The sequence below is a fragment of the Cetorhinus maximus genome, chromosome 33 (assembly GCF_964194155.1).
Source record: "Cetorhinus maximus chromosome 33, sCetMax3.hap1.1, whole genome shotgun sequence".
NCBI classification, from domain to species: Eukaryota; Metazoa; Chordata; class Chondrichthyes; order Lamniformes; family Cetorhinidae; genus Cetorhinus; species Cetorhinus maximus.
Window position 1 is genome coordinate 12741718 of NC_135911.1, and position 20934 is coordinate 12762651.

The 20934-nt window shown below is 48.6% G+C and overlaps 2 protein-coding genes and 1 long non-coding RNA gene across 5 annotated transcripts in view; 2 read left to right on the forward strand and 1 right to left on the reverse strand.

Moving 5' to 3' along the window:
* Positions 1-2409: 2409 nt before the first annotated feature.
* Positions 2410-20934, forward strand: part of LOC144671611 (uncharacterized) — a 307259-nt gene continuing 288734 nt past the window's right edge. Inside the window, exons 1-3 of one of the 3 annotated variants that reach the window (XM_078533628.1) lie at positions 2410-2714; positions 4568-4624; positions 7218-8253. In XM_078533628.1, the coding sequence (XP_078389754.1) occupies positions 2622-2714; positions 4568-4624; positions 7218-7334 (267 nt within the window). In that variant the 5' untranslated portion in view covers positions 2410-2621 and the 3' untranslated portion in view covers positions 7335-8253. Of the gene's footprint in view, positions 2715-4567; positions 4625-7217; positions 8254-12837; positions 13876-20934 lie in introns of those variants that run through there. The other 2 variants (XM_078533629.1, XM_078533627.1) reach the window with 2 other exon arrangements.
* On the reverse strand, positions 8011-12266 carry LOC144671616 (uncharacterized). The gene is made up of 2 exons (XR_013573954.1): positions 10560-12266; positions 8011-8654 (listed from the first exon to the last, which is right to left on the reverse strand). It is a non-coding gene; the product is annotated as an uncharacterized LOC144671616 (long non-coding RNA).
* LOC144671537 (sialic acid-binding Ig-like lectin 12) overlaps positions 14815-20934 on the forward strand; it is a 98297-nt gene continuing 92177 nt past the window's right edge. The window contains exon 1 of the mRNA XM_078533490.1: positions 14815-14889. Within this exon, the coding sequence (XP_078389616.1) occupies positions 14815-14889 (75 nt within the window). The remainder of the gene's footprint in view (positions 14890-20934) is intronic.

Consider the following 20934-nt stretch of genomic DNA (forward strand, 5'->3'; position numbering starts at 1 on the left):
CACAGCAAGCTCCCACAACCAACATGTGATAATGACCCAGATCGTCTATTTTTAGTGATGTTGGTTGAGAGAGAAATATTGACCCCAGGACAGGGGGTAGATCTCCAACCCCACAACCGCCCTCCCCGCCCTTCTTCCAAATTGTGGCCGCGGGATCTTTAATGCTGAGAGGTCAGATGAGGCCACGGTCTAATGTCTCATTAAAAAGCTGTCATCTCTGACAATGTGACGTTCCTGAGGATAGACTCTCCGAAAGTGCAGAATGCCCACGGAACTGAACTTCCGACAGTGCAGCACTCCCTCAGTACTGACCCTCTGACAGTGCAGTGCTCCCTCAATACCGACCCTCTGACAATGCAGCACTCCCTCACTACTGACCCTCTGACAGTGCAGCACTCCCTCAGTACTGACCTTCTGACAGTGTAGCAGCGCCTCAGTCCTGACCCTCTGACAGTGCAGCACTCCCTCAGTACTGACCCTCTGACAGTGTAGCAGTGCCTCAGTCCTGACCCTCTGACAGTGCAGCACTCTCTCAGTACTGATCCTCCGACAGTGTCGCACTCCCTCAGTACCGACTCTCTGACAGCGCAGCACTCGCTCAGTTTGACCGTCTGACAGTGCAGCACTCCTTCAGTACTGATCCTCCGACAGTGTCTCACTCCCTCAGTACCGACCCTCTGACAGTGCAGCACTCCCTCAATACTGACCCTCCAACAGCGCAGCACTCCTTCAGTACTGACCCTCCGACAGCGCAGCACTCCCTCAGTACTGACACTCTGATAATGCAGACTCCCTCAGTACTGACCCTCTAACAGTGTGGCACTGCCTCAGTCCTGACCCTCTGACAGTGCAGCGCTCCCTCAGTACTGACCCTCTGACAGTGCAGCGCTCCCTCAGGTTGACCCTCTGACAATGTCACACTCACTCAGTACCGACCCTCTGACAGTGCAGCGCTTCCTCAGTACCGACCCTCTGACAGTGCAGCGCTCCCTCAGGTTGACCCTCTGACAATGTCACACTCACTCAGTACCGACCCTCTGACAGTGCAGCGCTCCCTCAGTTTGACCCTCTGACAGTACAGCGCTCCCTCAGTTTGACCCACTGACAGTGCAGCATTCCCTCAGTACTGACCCTCTGACAGTGCAGCGCTCCCTCATTTTGACCCTCTGACAGTGCAACGCTCCATAGGTTTGACCCTCTGACAGTGCAGCACTCCCTCAGTTTGAAACTCTGACAGTGCAGCACTCCCTCAGTTTGACCCTCTGACATTGCAGCACTCCCTCAGTTTGACCCTCTGACAGTGCAACGCTTCCTCAGTTTGACCTTATGACAGTGCAGCACTCCCTCAGTTTGACCCTCTGACAGTGCAGCACTCCCTCAGTTTGACCCTCTGACAGTGCGGCACTGCTTCAGTACCGACCCTCTGACAATGCAGCGCTCCCTCAGTTTGACCCTCTGACAGGGCAGCACTCCCTCAGTTTGACCCTCTGACAGTGCTGCGCTTCCTCAGTTTGACCCTCTGCAGTGCAGCGCTCCCTCAGTTTGACCGTCTGACAGTGCAGTGCTCGCTCATTAGCGACCCTTCGGCCGTGCAGCTCTCCCTCAGTACTGACAGTCCGACAGTGCCGTGGTCCCTCAGGGCTGGGACCAGCTGTGTTGGTCTGAAGTATGTGTCTCGAGTCTCTGGAGTGAGGACTTGCACCACAACCTTCTGACTAAGGGATGGGGACCAGTTTGTGTGCTAAACCCCACAAGCCTCAGTCAGGAGCTTAGATGTGATCAGGCACATGGGTTGGAAGAGCAATTTGAAAAAAAAAAAGTGTGTAAACGTGGATATAACATGAAACACACTCGTGCCTAAATCTCCTCAGTTTTTTTTTGCACAGTAGATATGCAGGTCCTTTGGATTATGTGAATAGTCAAGGATTTCCACCTCGTCAATGTTGAATTAATGTTTCCGGATGAGCAGGGAATGGGTAGTGGAATGGGGCTGGCACAGATAGTAGTGCTATGGAGCTAGCAGGGTAACAATGGGCTGAATGGCATCCGTTTGCACTGAAACCTCTCTGCGATTCCTTGCAGGGACCATCTCCATTACTGTGGCTCACATTCATACAGAACCTTCCAGCTACTACACAGGACCCTTAACCTTTGACACCGTGCCCACGCTTAAGGAGGTGCCCCTAAGTTCGCTTCAAGGGTTCAGTTTAAAGGAGCATCTTAAAGGAGGAGAGAGAGGCGGGGGGAATTCCAGAGCTTAGGGCCCAGTCAGCTGAACTGGACGCTAGTACTTGTGAAACCTCTCGTTTGTTTATCAACTTAATATCAGTATTGACTCTTCTCCACTCAGAGTACGTATTCCTGCCCCTCTTGTGTGTGTATACCTCAACCTGTTACAATTTCAATATCAGGCACTTGGGAATCACAAATCCTGGAAAAGTCTCTGAATCACTTGGTCAAACGTCAACGATACCACCCCCGCCCCCCCCCCCCCCCCCCCTCTCCACCCCCCCGCCCCGGTTCTCACCCTCAGGTTTTTCAGGTATAAAAAGCAGTAAGCTCCTCTAGTTACAAACCAAACCATCAAAGCAGAGCCAGAAGATCAAAAGAGACAGGCAGAGATGGGAAGCTCCCAGATGAAATTGCGACTTGTCTTGTTCACTCTGACTTTGCTGCTGTCCCTGCAGCTGAGTCACTTCTTCTCCTTGTCGAAGGTAAGCTATGAGATGTCCCTCTGGGTGATGTGTTTCTTGCACGTGACTCTGCGTCTACCATCCAGATAGACTGGTCTGTTCTGCAGTTTGATATTATTATGTTCATGCTTTTAATATTCGTCGCCCTCTATGAGTTTAATATCATTTCCTTCCATTTGTTTCCTCTAAAATTCTCATTCTTGTTTTCAATCCCTCCTCAGCCACTCCCTATCTCGGTCACCTCCTCCAGACCCTACAACCCTCCACATCTCTGTAACCTCCACCTGCCCCTACAACCCTCCCTATCTCTGTAACCTCCTCCAGCCCCGACAACTCTTCCTATCTCCGTAAACCCCTCCAATCCCTACAACCCTCCCTATCTCTTTAACCTTCTCCAGCCCCTACAACCCTCTCTATCTCTGTAACCTCCACCAACCCCTTCAACATTTCCTACCTCTGTAACCTCCTCCAGCCCCTACAACCCTCCCTGTCTCTGTAACCTCCTCCAGCCCCTACAACCCTCTCTATCTTGGTATCCTACTTCAACCCATTAAACGTTCTCTAGCTGTGTAACCTCCTCCAGCCCCTAGAACCCTCCCTATCTCTGTAACCTCCTCCAGCCCCCATCACCCTCCTCGATCTCTGCGCTCCGTCAATTCCGGGCTCTTGAGCATCCCCCGATTCTCATCGCACCACCATTAGCGGCCGTGCCTTCAGCTGCCTGTGGTCCTAAGCTCTGGAATTCCCTCCATAAACCTCTTCGCCCCTCCCTCTCTCTCTCTCCTCCTTTAATACACGTTAAAAACCGACCGCTTTGACCAAGCTTTTGACCAGTTGTCCCTAATTTCTCCATATTTGGCTCAGGATCATATTTTGTTTGGTAATTGCTCCTGTGAAGCGCCTTTGGATGTTTTGCAAGGGGAACATGCCCCCCAGGTAAATGCAAATTATTGTCAATGTTGATAACAGTTTCTCCTTCACCTCCGACAATCTACTCCGCACTTCTTCCACCTCTTCCCCCTTTGGCACCTCCGCTCACCTCTCGTCGTTTTTCTCAGCAATAGCTTGCACTCTCTCACCTCTGAGTTAGTAAATCACTGGTCTGAGTCTCACTCCAGGGAATTCAGTCCCATAACGTAGGTCAACACTCCCAGTACTGTGGAAGTGTTGCACTGTTGGAGGGACAGTACTGAGGGAGTGCTGTTCTGTCGGACGGACAGCACTGAGGGAGTGCTGCATTGTTAGAGGGTCAGTACTGAGGGAGCGCTGCACTGTCGGAGAGTCAGTACTGAGGGAGCATTGCACTGTTGGTGGGTCAGTACTGAGGAAGTGCTGCACTGTCGAAGGGTCAGTACTGAGATAGAGCCGCACTAACGGAGGGTCAGTACTGAGGGAGTGCTGCACTGACGGAGGATCAGTACTGAGAGAGTGCTGCAGTGTCGAAGGGTTAGTACTGAGGGAGCGCTTCAATGTCGAATGAGACATTAAACTGAGGCCCCTGTCTGCCCTCTCAGGTGGGTGTAAAAGGTCTGACAGCCACTATTTGGATGAAGAGCAGGGAGGGGAGTTCTCCCCTGTGTCCTGGGGCCAATATTTATCCCTCAACTAACATCACTAAAAGAACAGATGATCTAGGTCATTATCACATTGCTATTTGTGGGAGCTTGCTGTGCACAGATTGGCTGCCACATTTCCTACAGTGTGAGTACACTTCAAATAACGTCCTTCAGTGGCTGTGAAATGCTTTGGGATGTGGTGAAAGGCGTTAGAGAAATGCAAGTCTGTCTTCCTCCCCCTCTCTATCCTGTACCTCTCTCTCTCCCTCACTCAATCCTCCTCTCGCTTTCCCACTGATAAATTCTTTCTTCTTTCAGGTTGACTCTGCGGTTGGTTCTTTGACGATTGAGAAATCTGTGGATTCCCCGGACACGGTAGGTGGAAATTAATTCCTTATTTTAAGGTTCCTCCCTGCTCGTTTCTTCCACAGAAAGTTTCCTGATTTCAAACTGATTTCAGTGGCAGTCTGTCCAGGTTATACTCAGGTGGCATGTTTGAAATCGAACCCCCCTTTTTTGCAAAGCTGGGATGTAGCAATTCCAAGAAAATGAACAAATCCCCACAGGATTTTTAAATGAAACCCACGCCGGAAATAGTGCGAGGGAGACTGATCCAGCCTGGGAGTGGGTTAAAGAGTGGCAGGGAGTCGAGAGTAGGAGAGAGGGATGGAATGGGAGAGGGAGGGAGTGGAAGAGAGAGAGATAGAGAGTGGGACAGAGAAGGGGTGAAAGGGAAAGAACATAGGTGTGAGAGAGTGACAGAGGGAGAAATTAAGGAAGAGATGCAGAGTGAGGGAAAGTGAAAAGGGAAGAGAGAATGTACAAGAGAGAGAAATTAACAGGAAAGGGAAAGTTACAGAGTGAGCGAAAAGTACAAAAATATTGTGAGATAGAGGGAGTGATACAGAGTGGGAGAAGGAGATGGGGGAGAGAGATGGGGAGAGACAGGAAAAGGGAAAGAGGAGAGAAAGATTGGGAGAGAGGGCAACTGAGAGAAAGAGCGGGAGATAGAGACGGTGAGAGGAAGAGTGGGACAGAGGGGGTGAGAGAGAGGTACGGAGCAGGAGAACACCTGCACCGGGTCCCAATATTCGTCCAAAATCTCTGAACTTACAGCATCTCCCGCATCCCAATTCTCATTGCTCCACCATTGACAGCTATGCCTTCAGCTGCCTGGAGCCCTAAGCTCTGGAATTCCCTCCCTAAACCTCTCCGCCTCTCTCTCTCCTTTAAGACGTTCCTTAAAAAACCAACGTCTTTGACCAAGCTTTTGGTCACCTGTCCCTAATATCTCCATATGTGACTCAGTGTTAGATTTTTCTCTGATTTACGCTCCGGTAATGGGGTTGGGACATTTTGCAATGTCAGGGGCGCTGTGTAAATGCAAGTTGCGAGTGTTATGTGGAAGGGAGACCCCAGGTGGCAGTCAGTGCCAGAGACTGAAGTCATTGTGTGCAGACCATATCTAATCTCTCCGAATGCACAATCGATTTGACTGTCAGCCAAAGCATTCTTGATATTTGATCCTTCTAACTGTTTATAACCAGGCCTACCTCATACACCGAGAGACTGGTTAATCAACAGACAATCTGGAGGATAGAGTGAAAGAAAAAGAGGACTTGCATTTCTCTAGAGCCTTCCAACACATCAGGACGTCCCAAAGTGTTTCGCAGCCAATCATGTGCTTTTTTCTTTCATGTGAGGTCACTGATGTAATGTGGGAAATGCAGCAGCCATTGGCGCCTGGTAACATCCCACAGACAGCAGAATGATAATGACCAGCGCGCTCCCAGTACTTGCACTGTCAGTTTAGCTCAATTTTCTGCAAATCTCAGCTCCGAGTTAAAAGGACCACCATGTGTAATCGAGGAATTACTGCACGGAAGGTCAGTACTGAGGGAGTACCGCACTGTTGGAGGGTCAGTAATGAGAGTGTGCTGCCTTGTTGGAGGGTCAGTACTGAGGGAGTGCTGCACTTCAGAGGGTCAGTACTGAGGGAGCGCCGCACTGTCGGAGAGTCAGTACTGAGGGAGTGCAGCACTTTCAGAGAGTCAGTAATGAGGCAGTGCTGCACTGTCGGAGGGTCAGTACTGAGGGAGTGCTGCATTGTTGGAGGGTCAGTACTGAGGGAGTGCTGCACTTTCAGAGGGTCAGTACTGAGGGAGTGCTGCACTGTCAGAGGGTCAGTACTGAGGGAGTGCTGCACTGTCAGAGAGTCAGTACTCAGGGAGTGCTGCATTGTCGGAGGGTCAGTACTGAGGGGGATGCTGCACTCTTGAAGGCGCTGTCTTTGAAATGAGAACGTAAACTGAGGCAATCAATCTACCCTCTCAGGTGGATGTAGAGGATTCCATGGCCACAATTTAGATGAAGTGCGTCAGGAGTTGGGGGGCATGTGTGGGGTGAGGGTCAGTACTGAGGGAGTGCTGCACTGTCAGAGAGTCAGTACTCAGGGAGTGCTGCATTGTCGGAGGGTCAGTACTGAGGGGGATGCTGCACTCTTGAAGGCGCTGTCTTTGAAATGAGAACGTAAACTGAGGCAATCAATCTACCCTCTCAGGTGGATGTAGAGGATTCCATGGCCACAATTTAGATGAAGTGCGTCAGGAGTTGGGGGGCATGTGTGGGGTGGAGTTTTTTCCAGTTTCCTTGGGCAAACATTTATCCCTCAACTGACATTGGTGAAAAACTGAAAATCAGGGCCATTATCACATTTCTGTTTGTGGGATCTTGCTGTGTGCAAATTGCCTGCTGCGTTTCCTACATTACAATGGTGAGCACACTTCAGAAAAAGTCTTCCATCAGCTGTGAAACACTATGGGCCGTCCTGAGGTGGGGAAAGGCGCTAGAGAAATGCGCCAACGTCCTTCCAATGACGCGCCTAATTGAAATGTTGTCACAGTCAAAGGGACACGGTGCCTTCTTTCTTTCCGGAATGTTCTCACCTATTGGCCTCCTGCTTTTCCAGGGCTCCTTGCTGCTACGCGAGAAGAGAATGAGCCACCTCTCGGTCTGCGTGTACTGCTGTGGCTGCTGTAACAAGAAAGGCACAAAGAAGACTTGTGGTTACTGCTGCAAACTTTAGACCCTGGCCTCATTCACGCAAGGTCATCCTGCCCCATGCCACAGCCTTCTCCCCTCCTTATTTATTGCTTGGCAATCTATTTAACACAGGCCCTGTTCATTAATTCCAATTGAAACTTTACCTGCATGTTACAACAGGGAAAGAAGCCATTCAGCCCATCTATTCCATGCTGGTGTTTCTGCTCCACACGAGCCTCCTCCCACCCCTTCTCCATCTCACCCCATCATCATATCCTTCTATTCATTTCTCCCTCGTATGTTTATCCAGCTTTTCCCTTAAATACATTGATACAATTCACCTCCACCTCTTAACTGTGGCAGCGAGTTCCAACTTCTCCCCACTGTCTGGGAAAAGAGGTTTCTCCTGAAATTCCCATTGGATTTATTAGTGACGATCTTATATTGAAGTTTTCATTATGACCTATCTATTCTACAAATATACTATACTTTTAATGTAACCTGTGTTTATAGTTATAATGTAAACTTCTTTGTTTATGTGTGAGTACGTGTGTCTGTGATTGAGTGTGTCAGTGTGTGTGTGAGTGAGTGTGTGTGAGTATGTGTTAGTGTGTGCGTGGCTGTGTTTGTGTCTGTCTTTATAAGTGAGTGTGTGTACGCATGTGTGACTGTGTCAGTGTGTGTCAATGTGAATGAGTGATTGTGTCAGTGTGTCTGTGAGTGTGCAAGTGAATGTGTGAGGAATCTTATGACTAAGTCATTTGAATGGATGTTACTGGGGTTAATGATAGTTAAAATTCAGAGAGATGTAAAGCGGGCCCCTGGTTTAGCTGTTTTATGCTCCCGCGCACAGATTCACCCCGACAATGTGTTCATGCTTCACGATTATCTTGTCGGGACTTTAATTGTAAATATTGTGCTTTGTAAAAAAAAAACGAATAAACAACTTTTGTCTTCACAAAGTGTCTGGCTTGATATTTCAGACTACTTGTCTCCCCCTCACCCTTTTCCACCCCCATTCCCCCCACACCAGGGAACAATTGTCCGCACTTCCTCTGAAGTTCTGTGTAAAGATCAGCTTTGTTCAATGCAAACTGTTCCAACATCCAGAACGTTGTTACAAATATCACACAAAGGGCACACGCCATGATAGCCTACTTTCCACAGATTTTACCAGTTGACCAGGTTGAAAACCTTTTCACAAACCACAAAGTAGGTGTTCAATTCTTGCTGCTGTTTGCTTAATGCTCTCATAACTGCTATAACCTCTCTAGTTCCACTGCATAACAACACAAACATAAATAAACAGGAGCAGGAGTAGGCCTTTTGGTCCCCTGAGCCTGCTTGTCCATTCAATTTGATCCTGGCTCATCTGATTGTGGCCTTAACGTCACTTTCCTTCTTTTCCCCCATAACCCTTGAGTCCCTTGTCGATCAAAAATCTGTCTAAGTCAGCCTTGAGTATAGTCAATGACCCGGCCTCCACTGCTCTCCGGGGAAGAGAATTCCAAAGTCGAGCAACCCTCCTAGAGAAGAAATTTCTCCTCATCTCTGTCCTAAATGGGAGACCCGTTGTTTTTAAACTGTGTCCCCTCATTCTCGTCTCCCCCATAAGAGGAAACATGCTCTTAGCACCTACCTTATCAAGCTCCCTCAGAAAATTATATGTTTCAACAAGGTCACCTCTCATTCTTCTAAACTCCAATGAGTACAGACCCAACCTGCTCGACCTTTCCTCATAAGACAAACTCCTTCACCCCAGGGATCAGCCTCATCATGGCAATAGCCTCTTTAGTTCCGCAAGCCTTCCTAAAACTGAACTGATTTCAACCGTAATGCCTTGTCTTGGCTTCCAATCTATTTGCAGGGATCTTTAACACAATCTTGGATCAATGAGCAATCAGCTGCGAGGCCATTCTCCTATAGTGTGCATCACCTTACACGAGCTAATTAATTATCTTATTGCTTTATCACCTCGTCTGTTGATCATTTCTGCAGGGATATCCCGACTCATCCTTCCACTTTGCCTGGTCTCTGTTCTTTTATAGCTCAAAATATTTTGCACTCCAGAGGATCAGGTCCCAAAATATCCCAGTAAATATCTTCTTCTCTCACTGCTTCCGCTTCTGCGGGCATGCCACCTTTGTCCTTGTCCTACAGGACTTCCCTATTATATATATATATATATAAAATAGATGGTAGAATCATAAAAAAATAGGAGCAGGAGGAGGCCATTCGGTCCCACGATCCTGCTCCGCCATTCAATAAGTTCATGGGTAAAATCATCTGGCTGGTGTGCGGGTGGCGGAGCCCGCACGGCAGCGCTTACAATGTCGCACACTGACATTGCGCGAGTGTCCTGACGTCAGCGTGCGGCATCGTGATATTTCGGTTGGCGGGCTTGCTATGCAGCGGGACGCGACCCCACCATTAATTAAAGGCCTTGTTAAGGCCCTTAACTTGCCAATCGTCGACTGTTTTGAGGGGCCCGTGCGAACTTCGGCTCAGTGCACAGGCCCAACGGGCAGGCGGGTAGGTGATTGTTTTACAAACCTCATCCAGTGGTGGAATGAGGTTTGATAGTGGTTTTAAAAACGTTTAATAAAGTTTTTGTATATTTCATTAACATGTCCCATCTCGTGTGACATTTTCACATGAGGGGGACATGTTAATGAATTTTTTATTGTTCTATTTTTTATATGTGCCAGGCTTTCAGCGATCTCCTTGAGGCAGTACTTTGCCTCAGGGAGATGTGCGCCTTTCGTGCGCATCCGTGAAACAGCGCACTCTGAAAGTTGTGGAATGCCCCCCTCCCCCCACACAGGAAGCGCATAGCGCTTCCCGTCGGTAAGGCCGCTGGGTGGGCCTTAATTGGCCCGCTCAGTTAAAATGGCGGTGGGGCCCGTTTCGGCGGAGGTGATCGGCTGTACGCCTGCCTCCGAGCCGGTGGGGCCCGCACGCCCATCAAGGGAAAAGTTCTGCCATGGCTGACCTGTCTGTGGCTTCAACTCCACTTTCCTGCCTTGACTCCCTTGTCGACCAAAGACTTACCTAACTCAGGCTTGAGTGATCCAGCCTCCACTGCTCTCTGGGGGAATTCCAAACGAGCCTGATGTCGTGAACGCAAGAATCTGTTTCATTAAACTGGTCCGTGAACGTGTGTGTGTGTGTGTATATGCAGCCCCCTTTTAATTTATGAGTGGTTCAATTAAAAAAAAATCCAGCAGGCAAACTTTAGCCTTAAACAAGATAAAGATTAGTTTATTACAAGACTCCTGCTGGAAGTTATTTAAGTTGAAGCGATAAAGTCATCAGGTGCAAGGATTAAAATGCAAGCAAAGGAAAAATAATACTTAAAGATGAGATTTTAAATCAGTTTCTGTGAAGTATCATAGTGAGGTCCATTGCTCTGGATTCCTTCTTTCCAGAGTGAAGGGTTTGAAATTAGGAGTCACATTCACCAACTGTGTTGTCGTCTGTAGTCGACTGTTTGGAGGTTGCCTGTACGGATGGAGTCAGCAGCTTTGGGGAGTGAGTGAAGGTCCTTTTTATTTACAGGATCTACCACAGGATGTGCAGGAATATTCCTGCCGAATCCCCCAACCTCCCGGTTGCAGTGTCCACAGGGCATTGTAGACTCCACCCAGTTCCCTGTTCTCCGTAGCACAGGGATAGAGAGACTACATTTCTCATCCAGCGCCATAGGAACTTCTGGAGGTGATGATCCTTGTGGACCAAACTTGCCAAATTCGCTCAATGGCATCAACAGGGATATTGTTTTAAGATCTCCTGGAGGGCTTTCTTTGCTCACTGGTAGATTAATGCTGATTACAGGAGACTCCCAGCCATTCCGGGATGGCTGGCGATCTTACTTCTAGAAGATTCAATGGGCATCCCTGGAGCCTTCTGCAATTTCCTTGACTCTTTGTAGACAGCTTTAGGGATATGAGTCTGACGAGGTTTACATAAATACAGGAAGGTACCACGTTGTCAGTCCATACCTTCGTTTTGAAAAAGGCTTTTTAAACTCAGGGTAAAGGTTTGAGGGCAGAAATGTGCCTTTAAAACACTTGTCCTTACAATCTGTAATTTCATAATTATGCATTCAGGAAGGGTTTGAAACTGGAAGTCATGTTCAACAGCTGCAAGGGCTTCTGTGGTCAACTGTCTGGAGGCTGCAAGTACAGTTGGACTCAGCTGGTCAACAGCTTTGTGGGGCAGCGACGCGTGTAGTGAAGGTCCCTTTTCTTTAAAGGCTCTGCCAGCGCAACACTTGATGATCCTGGGTCGAAATCATGGAACACCCTCCCCAACAGCACTGTGGGTGTGCCCTATGGAGGTTCCTTGGCTTTGACAAGCAGCCTACCAGCTCTATTCTCAATTCCTCTTAGCACTTGCTTTCTTCCTCCTCTGGTCTTTACTTTGTCATAGTGTTGGTGTCTGCTCTGCCTTTTTTGTAGCTTTCCCAATTCTTCCCACCAACTCTCTCTTGCTTGATCCTTCTTTGTGCTCATCTCATTGTTTTGGATTTCTATGCATTCATTTACCTGGTATAATCTGAAACTGGTGCAATCAGGTAGGGGTGGAGGGTTGGTGGTGGGCATGGGTGGTGATGCACGGCTACCTTTTTACCAAAATTCTTTCACGGGATGTGGGTGTCACGGGCAAGGACAGCATTTGTTACCTGTTCCTGATTGACCCCTTAAGAAGGGGATGTTGAGCTGCCTTTTCGAAGTGCTGCAGTTCACCTGGTATGACTGGTCTGTAGCGGCTCTTGATATAACTCAGTGGCTTGCTCGGCCATTTCAGGGGCCAGTTAAGAGTCAACCACATTGCTGTGGGTCAGGAGTCACTCATAGGCCAGAACGGGTAAGGACGGCAGGTTTCCTTCCCTAAAGGGCATTAGTGAACCAGATGGGTTTTTGCAACAATTGGCGATAGTTTCATGGTCACCATTACTGAGACTAGCTTTTCATTCCAGATGTCACATCCAGTCGTGGACAATTAAACAACTCACTGGAGGAGGAGGCTCCACAAATATCCCCATCCTCAATGGTGGAGGAGCCCAGCACGACAGTGCAAAAGACAAGACTGAAGCATGTGCAACAATCTTCAGCCGGAAGTGCTGAGTGGGTGATCCATCTCGGCCTCCTCCGGAGGTTCCCAGCAACAGAGATGCCAATCTTTAGCCAATTCGATTAATTGCACGTGATATTAAGAAACGGCTGAAGACACTGGATACTTACTGCAAAGGCTACAGGCCCTGACAATATTCCGGCAATAGTACTGAAGACTTGTGCTCCAGAACTTGCTACGCCCCTAGCCAAGCTCTTTTATACTTTTCTAGTACAGCTGCGATACTGGCATCTACCCGGCTATGGGGTATGCCCTGTACACAAAAAGCAGGACAAATCCAACCCAGCCAATTACCCAGCAGTCTATTCTTGATCATTACTAAAGTGATGGAAGGGGTCATCAACAGTGCTATCAAGCAGCACCTGCTTAGCAAGAACCTGCTCACTGATGCTCAGTTTGTGTTCCACCAGGATCATTCAGCTCCTGACCTCATTACAGCCTTGGTTCAATCATGCACAAATGAGCTGAACTCCAGAGGTGAGGTGAGAGTGACTGTCCTTAACATCAAGGCAGCATTTGACTGAGTATGGCAAATCAAGGAGCCCCAGCAAAACTGGAGTCAATGGGAATCAGGGGGAAAACTCTCCGCTGCTTGGAGTCATACTTAGCACAAAGGAAGATGGTTGTGGTTGTTGTGGGTCAATCATCTCAGTTCCAGGACATCACTGCAGGAGTTCCAGGGTAGTGTCCTAGGCCCAACCATCTTCAGCTGCTTCATCAATGGCCATCCTTCCATCATAAGCTCAGAAGTGGGGATGTTCGCTGATGATTGCACAATGTTCAGCACCATTCATGACTCCTCAGATACTGAAGCAAGTTATGTCCAAATGCAGCAAGACCTGGACAACATCCAGGTTTGGGCTGACAGGTGGCAAGTAACATTCATGCCACACAAGTGCCAGGCAATGATCAGCTCAAACAAGGGAGAATCTAACTGAACGTGCAGAAAATTTAGATTTATTTTAAAGTGTCAGCCAGGACCAGCAGCTCGGGCGCCAAAGCATACACAGACAATCACAGTCTTACGTGAAGGCTAAAAACCTGTACAAAGGGCTCAGCTGTAAATTTGCAATGAGGAAATGGGAGACACACACACAAGGACACAGGGTGGCTCAATCAAGAAATGGGGAAGGCCATTTCACACCGTCTGATGGCCTTGAACCACATCCAGTCAGCCCCCGGAAACCTTTTGTATTGAACAAACATACATTCTTTGCTATCTCAAAAGGACAATACCCAGTCTCTGCACTGTAATTACTGTACAAGAACACAATTATCAGCCCACCGGAGGGTCATTGTGCTGTGGCCTTTGTCTAACTAATACCATTATGTTGTAACTGATAGTAAAAAATATATAAACTGTGCTCATTTGAACCTCAGTGGAGAAGTGCCTGGACTGCCCAGCGTTTGCTCCCTGCGTGCGTAATAAAGGAACCACTTGAATATTGCATATGGACTCCGAGTGTTGAAATTTTGTACCAGAGTATTCCTCGGACCTTTCATAACCATCGCCCCTTGGCATTCAATGGTATTACCATCACTGAATCCCCCAATATCAACATCCTGGGGATTACCATTGAGCAGAAACAGAACTGGACTAGCCATATAAATACTGTGGCTACAAGAGCAGGTCGGAGGCTCGGAATCCTGCAGACAGTAACTCACCTCCTGACTCCCCAAAGCCTGTCCACTATCTACAACACACAAGTCAGGAGTGTGATGGAATACTCTCCACATGCCTGGAAGAGTGCAGCTGCAGCAACATTAAAGAAGATCGACACCATCCAGGACAAAGCAGCCCACTTGATTGGCACCCTTCCACAGAGCTAGATAGATTCTTGATTAACAAGGGGGTGAAAGGTCATTGGGGGTAGACAGGCACGTGGGGTTTAGGTGACAATCAGATCAGTCATAATCTTATTGAATGGCGGAGCAGGCTCGAGGGGCCAAGTTGCCTACTCCTGATCCTAACTCAGATATCTGTATGTTCTCAAGGGCAATTGGGGATGGGCAACAAATGCTGGCCTATCCAGCGATGCCAACATACCTGAAATGAATAAGAAAAAAATGTATTAATTAATTGAATTTAAATTCCACCAGCTGCTGTGGTGGAATTTGAACCCGTGCCTCCAAAGTATTCGCCTTGGCCTCGAGATCACTGGCCTAGTGCCATTACCATTGTGCGACTGTCTGTTATCATCATGGCTCTTTAACATCGATGTGCAAGTCATGAAAAAAGATGCTTTAGACGAGGTACAGAAAGGTGTCAAATCAGGAGGTCCATTGCTCAATATGTTCTCGTGGCGAGCACAACAGTTCGAAAGATAGTAATGGATTGAAATAATGAGGTAGTGAAAGCATACGGGCTGATAATTTATGTAAAAGAGATGAAAGTTATGAAGATTGGAAGGAATGACTGTGGGAAAACGGAGACCAAGATTAAAGGTCAAAGGCTGGAACAGGTTTCACTATTTAAGTGAAGCTCAACGCGAGCCTCGAGGAATGGGTACCTCATCTTGTGTCTCGGCGTTCTTCAGCCTTCTGAACTCAACAGTGAGTTCAGCAACTTTAGATCATAACCTCTGCCTCCATCTTGTTCTGATGTACTTTTTAGATCCTTTTTTCAGTGTTTCCTGCCAATGCAAGATGGCCGCTAACACAGGTCCGCGCATGCGTGGAAAACCAATGACGTCACTTCGCTGCGCCCAGCCCCAGCCTGCCAGTAACCCCCTGTGGATGTGGCGATGACATCACCACGCATATACGCAGTGACGTCAGTATGCCGTCGTGCAGTCCTGCTCAGAAACACTGTGAAACCATTCGGCATTAATGGCTCCATTGAGGAGCTGATTTATGATGAAGTTTCCATTTGTCTTTTTACCGGTTGCTGGGGTGAACTGAAAGCCTGCAACTCTGCATCCGCTTTCTCCGCGTGAGCCACTGATACATTTCCTGCAGAGCAGTCTTTCAGCTTGAAGAGCAATCTGGGCAAATCTCTGCCTCAGACAACTTCCACCCACATGAGCACTTCCTCTATCAGAATCACACAACTGTTACAGCGCAGAAGGAGGCCATTCGGCCCATTGTCTCTCCACCAGCTTTGCAAATGAGCATTATGACCGAGTGCCATTGCCCTGCCTTTTCCTCATAACCCTGCACTTTGTTCCTATTCAAATAATCAGCTAATGCCCTCTTGAATGCCTCGATTGAACCTGCCTCCACCACACTTCCAGGCCGTGCATTCCAGACACAATAGGCTGAATGGCCTTGTTCTGCGTCGTAACTTTTCTATGGTTTTACGGAAACAAATCCTGCAATGGGCCCCAAACGGGTTGACATTCTGGCAAGAATGCGCAACGTGAGTTCAGGCCTAGATTGGCACTTGACTGTTCCTATCCTGTCGCAGCTGTGTCTTTCTCATCATTTGGAAAAGCTGGAATTATTTGGGTGCCCCTTCAACTGGCCTACGAGTGCAGCGGGCGACTTCTCCCACAGGCCCTGGGAGCCCTCCCCTGCCAATTTTTTTTGTAGTTTATTCTTTATCTGCGACATTGGATCAACTTGAAAAAGGGTGGCGCTGAGGCATTACCACCAGGTAAGCTTCTATCTCCTCCCACTTTACCCCCCCGTAACCGTTGCAATCCCTCCCATTGTGCTGGAGGAGCATAATGTGCACATTCCCCTCCTTCCAATCAGTCTCCTCCCTTCCTCTCTAATCCTTGATCTTATTGTGTTCGGGGTTGACATCCCAGTCCTCCTCCCTAGACTGCCTGATGTTGACGTCCCAATGCCCCATGTAGACCTGACCTCTCTCCAACTAGAGGCCCACTGTACTGTGACTTACAGAGACCACTGCCCCCCCGCCACCATGTGACCCTCGATTTCCACCCCCACCCCTACCCTCTATATTACCTGCTCCCCATTTACAGGCTGCAGATGCCTCCCCTGACTGTGATTATGCCACCTGCAGCCTAGTATCAAGCCACCAACCCCCAGGACCGACGTGTGTGAGGGACTGACCATGTCCTGCACACCATGCTGGGCACAATCAACACAGGACTGCCAGGCCCTCCCCGCCACACTGGACTGGGACTAGGATAGGCGTGCCAAGCACAGCTCTCTAAATTGTGGTGCAGATCCACAGGACTCGCAATGTTTTGTGGCCCGACTCCTTGCTGAGCAACTGCCCAGGACTGACTTTTCTAGCCCCAACTAATTCCACCCCAAAACGACCACCCCGACAAATGTCTCTGTGCTCTCGGCTCCAGTTCCCCACTCCAGGCAAGCCTTTGCCCTCTAGCCCCTTCCCTTGCCTCTGCCTTGTCTCACCACATCGCTCAAGCGGTGCTCAAGTCAAGCCTTTGCCCTCCAGCCCCTACCACCCGCGTCACCTCCCCCGCCCCCTTCCTGCTGGTCTTGCACGGTAAGCCGTGGCTCTGTTTCCGTCTTGAGTTCCTGCTGGGTGCAGCCTTGGCACGGAACTCGGGCGGCCGCGAGCGCAGCGCGACAAGAGGTAGGCGTCAAGTGATGTTGGCCTGATGTCCGTCATGTATATCGTAAATCACGCCGGTCTAATTTGCGGCCGGCGTGGCCATTCGATCTGGAGAATGGGCGTGATTCTGACGAGCCGCCCTTTTACTGAGTGGTCAAGGTATTCAAATGCTGTTCCCAAGATGACGGGGCGGGCTACCCAACCCTCCGTGAACATCGGGAGTGGAAAATTGCACACGTTTTTAACATCAGTAGGAAATTGGCTTTTGGCTGTTCTGCACATTTTCCCGTCCTGCCTGCTATTGGGCCCGCTGCTGCTGGGGCCGGAAAATCCCACCCAAAGTCTTAACAGTTCCTCATGATGCCCGACAAAGTGAAATTGCTCACTGGCTGCACATTTCCTCATTTCGACTCACAGTGACACATCAACCTTTTCTAATTAACTACACAGGAGGAGCAGCACAAGAAGAGTCATTCAGTTCAGGCAGCCACGAAGTTGGAGAGTGAGAACTCAGGTAGTGCTGCACAGTCAGAGTGTCAGTACAGAGGGAGTGCTGCACTGTCGGAGGGTCAGTACTGAGGGAGTGTTGCGTGGTCGGAGCATCAGTACTGAGGAGTGCTGCACTGACAGAGGGTCAATACTGAAGGAGTGCTGCGCGGTCGGAGGGTCAGTACTGAGGGGAATGCCGCACTTTTGGAGAGTCAATACCGAGGGAGAGCTGCACTATTGAAGTATCAGTACTGAGGGAGTGCAGCACTGTTGAAGGGTCAGTACTGAGGAAGTGCTGCACTGTTGGAGGGTCAGTACTGAGGGAATACTGCACTATTGGAGGATCAGTAATGAGGGAGCACTGCACTGTCGGAGGGTCAGTACTGAGGGGGTGCTGCACATTGGAGGGTCAGTACTGAGGGAGTGTTGCACTGTTGGAGGGTCAGTACTGAGGGAGTGTTGCACTGTTGGAGGGTCAGTACTGAGGGAGTGCTGCACTGTTGAGATGCTGTCATGTGGATGAGATGTCTGCCCTTTCTGTTGGATGTTCCCACGAGCCATAATTCAGGAAGATGATGGCAGTTTTACCTGGTTTTGGCTCAATGTTAGCTGTCAAACAACATCAGGACAAACAGATGACCTAGTGATTATCACATTGCAGTTTGTAGGATTTTGCTGTGCATAAACCGGCTGTTTTTTTTCCTGCATTTCAACAGTGGCAAGACTTCAACAAGTTCTCCATTGGATGCAAAGTGCTGAGCTGGTGAAAGGAGGTATAGAAATGCAAGGTGTGCATTGCTTTTCTTCCTTAAAGCCTTGTAACTCTCAGCAGAGCACCTATCATCCCACAAAGAATCAAATTAGTCTGTGAAGACATGGTCTAAAAGCAGTTCTGATCTCTCAAGAGCTGTCGGACAAGAGGTGAGGTCTCATTAACTCCTTTCTCTTTCATAGCTTGAGAGTAAGAAGCTGATGAAATATCTGGGAGTGGACAATGATCGGGAAATCTTACTTCCTCCTGTCAGTTCTCCAAGGTAATATCATCGTCAGCTCAGACAGACTTATGGTTAATAGTCTTTGTAAAAGATCATTCCGATTGAGCTCTGATTGGGAACCGATTCAGCAGTGACCCAGTGTACAAACTCACACCAAGTCCCATTCACCCATCACCCCTGTGCTCACTGATATACACTGACTCCCTGTCTGACAGCACCAGAAAATTAAAATCCAGGTCCTCCTGCTGAAATCTCTCCAAAATCTTGCAAACATTCCCTATCTCTGTAACCATCTCTAGTCCCTACAACCCTCTCTATCTCTGTAACCTCCTCCAGCCCCACAATCCTCCCTATCTCTGTAACCTCCTCCAGCCCCACAATCCTCCTTACCTCTGTAACCTCCTCCATGTCCTACAACCCTCCCTATCTCTGTAACCTCCTCCAGCCCCTACAACCCTCCCTATCTCTGTAACCTCCTCCAGCCCCTGCAACCCTCTCTATCTCTGTAACCTCCTCCAGCCCCTACACCCCTCTGAGATATCTGCCTTGCTCCAATTCTGGTCCCCTGAGCATCCCCCAATTCCCATCGCTCCACCCCTTGCGGCCATGCCTTCAGCTGCCTGGGGACCTAAACTCTGGAATTTCCTCCATAAAACTCAGGGGTGGACAAGAACTCAGAATTGGAGGAGCTCAGGTTTACTCATATTAGTGAGAAGTTGTCATGACCGCAATGTTGAAGCACTTAGAATAGGCAGGGAGTTCAACCCTCACACTTCCTGCCGAGGCTCAGCAACAGAATAACCACAAGAAGGAAGCAGCTAGCTGAAAGGTAAACCGAAAGCAAGCTGGTCAGTGCAACAAGTTGTCAAATTGACAGAGTTTCCCTATTTGCCTCTGATCTCTTGTGCAATCAAAATTCTAAGAATCTTAGTGTGATGCAGCACAGGAGGAAGCCATTTGGCCTATCCTGCATGTGCAATCTGCTTAAAAAATCTATTCAATTGGTCCCAATTCCTCGCTGCTCTTTACCCCACAGCCCTTCAAACTTTTCCGCTTCAAGTATTTATCCAACTGCATGAAAATAATTCATCTCATCTTTCCTTGTCTTGGAGTGTAACCATCACTGGTCGGCATTCTCACTCCCTGCTGGGTAGAGAAATTTCTTCTGAAATCCCCTATTGGATTTCTCGGTGACTATCTTATATTGACGGCCTTAAGTTCTGCTCCCCCCCACAAGAGGAAAGGTCCTCTCTGTATCCACTCTCATAAAACCATTCAGAGTTTTAAAGACCTCTAACAGGTTTCCCCCGGCCCCAGCCTTCTCTTTTTAGGAGAGAAGAGGCCCAGCCTGTCAATCCTTTCCTGATATGTAAACCCACACAGTAAATCTTCTCTGCACTCTCTCCAGGGTCTCTATATCTTTTTTATAACATGGTGGCCAGAACTGCACACAATTCTCTCAGTGTGAGGTTCAAGACAAGTTTAACATAACTTCACTACTTTTCAATTTTTTTTTAGTCACTGGATGTGGGTGGCACCTCCTAATTCAGCATTTGCTGGTCATCCCTAATTGCCCTTGTTCAGATGGCATTTAGGAGTCTGGAGTCACATGTAGGCCAGACCAGGTAAGGATGGGGATGGCAGATTTCCTTCTCTAAAGGGGATCTTAGTGAACCGGATGGGTTTTTACCACAATAGTTTCATGGCTATCTGTAGAGGTATTCTTGGGGTGAAGGAGTAGTGTAATATAGTCCATAGTTACAGGTTTTTTTTTACTGAATTCAGATCTCACCATCTGCCATGGTGGGATTCAAACCCCAGTCCCCAGGGAATTACAGTGGGTGTTTGGTATACTAGTCCAGTGACAATACCATTACACCACCGCCTCCCCTATCGATTTAAGGTCAGAAATAATACACCATATTTGGTTTGCTGATTTAATCACCTTTTTACCTGTGGCCCTGCCTTTTAGAGCTGTACGCAGTACTCTAAGGGCAGAATTTAGTCCTCGATGGGCGGGCGGGCCCCGCCGCCATTTTGAGTGGGCGGGCCTTACACAGCAGGCTGCCCGACTGGAAGCGCTATGCGCTTCCTGTGCGGAGGGGGGGAGGGATTCCCCAACTGTCAAAGTGCGCACTTTCACACATGCGCGTGATAGAGCGCACTGCTCCCTGAGACTAAGTGCTGTCTCAGGGAGATTGGTGACAGTTTAAAAAACCTCAAAAATAGAAAAATAAAAAAATTATTAACATGTCCCCCTCATGTGACAATGTCACACGAGATGGGACATGTTAATAAATATGACATAAAGTTTATTAAAGACTTTTAAAACGGACATGAAACCTCATTCCGCTGGTGGATGAGGTTTCATGTTTTTTCTATTGCCCGCTGGGGCTCCTGGCCTGCCCGCCAGCCTTAAGGTTGGAAGGGCAGGGCCTTTAATTGGGTTAATTATCCTGTTAATGGCCTCAATTGGCCATTGACAAGTCGGCGGGCAGATAGCTGACTTTGCTGTCCGCCTGCCTTCCTGA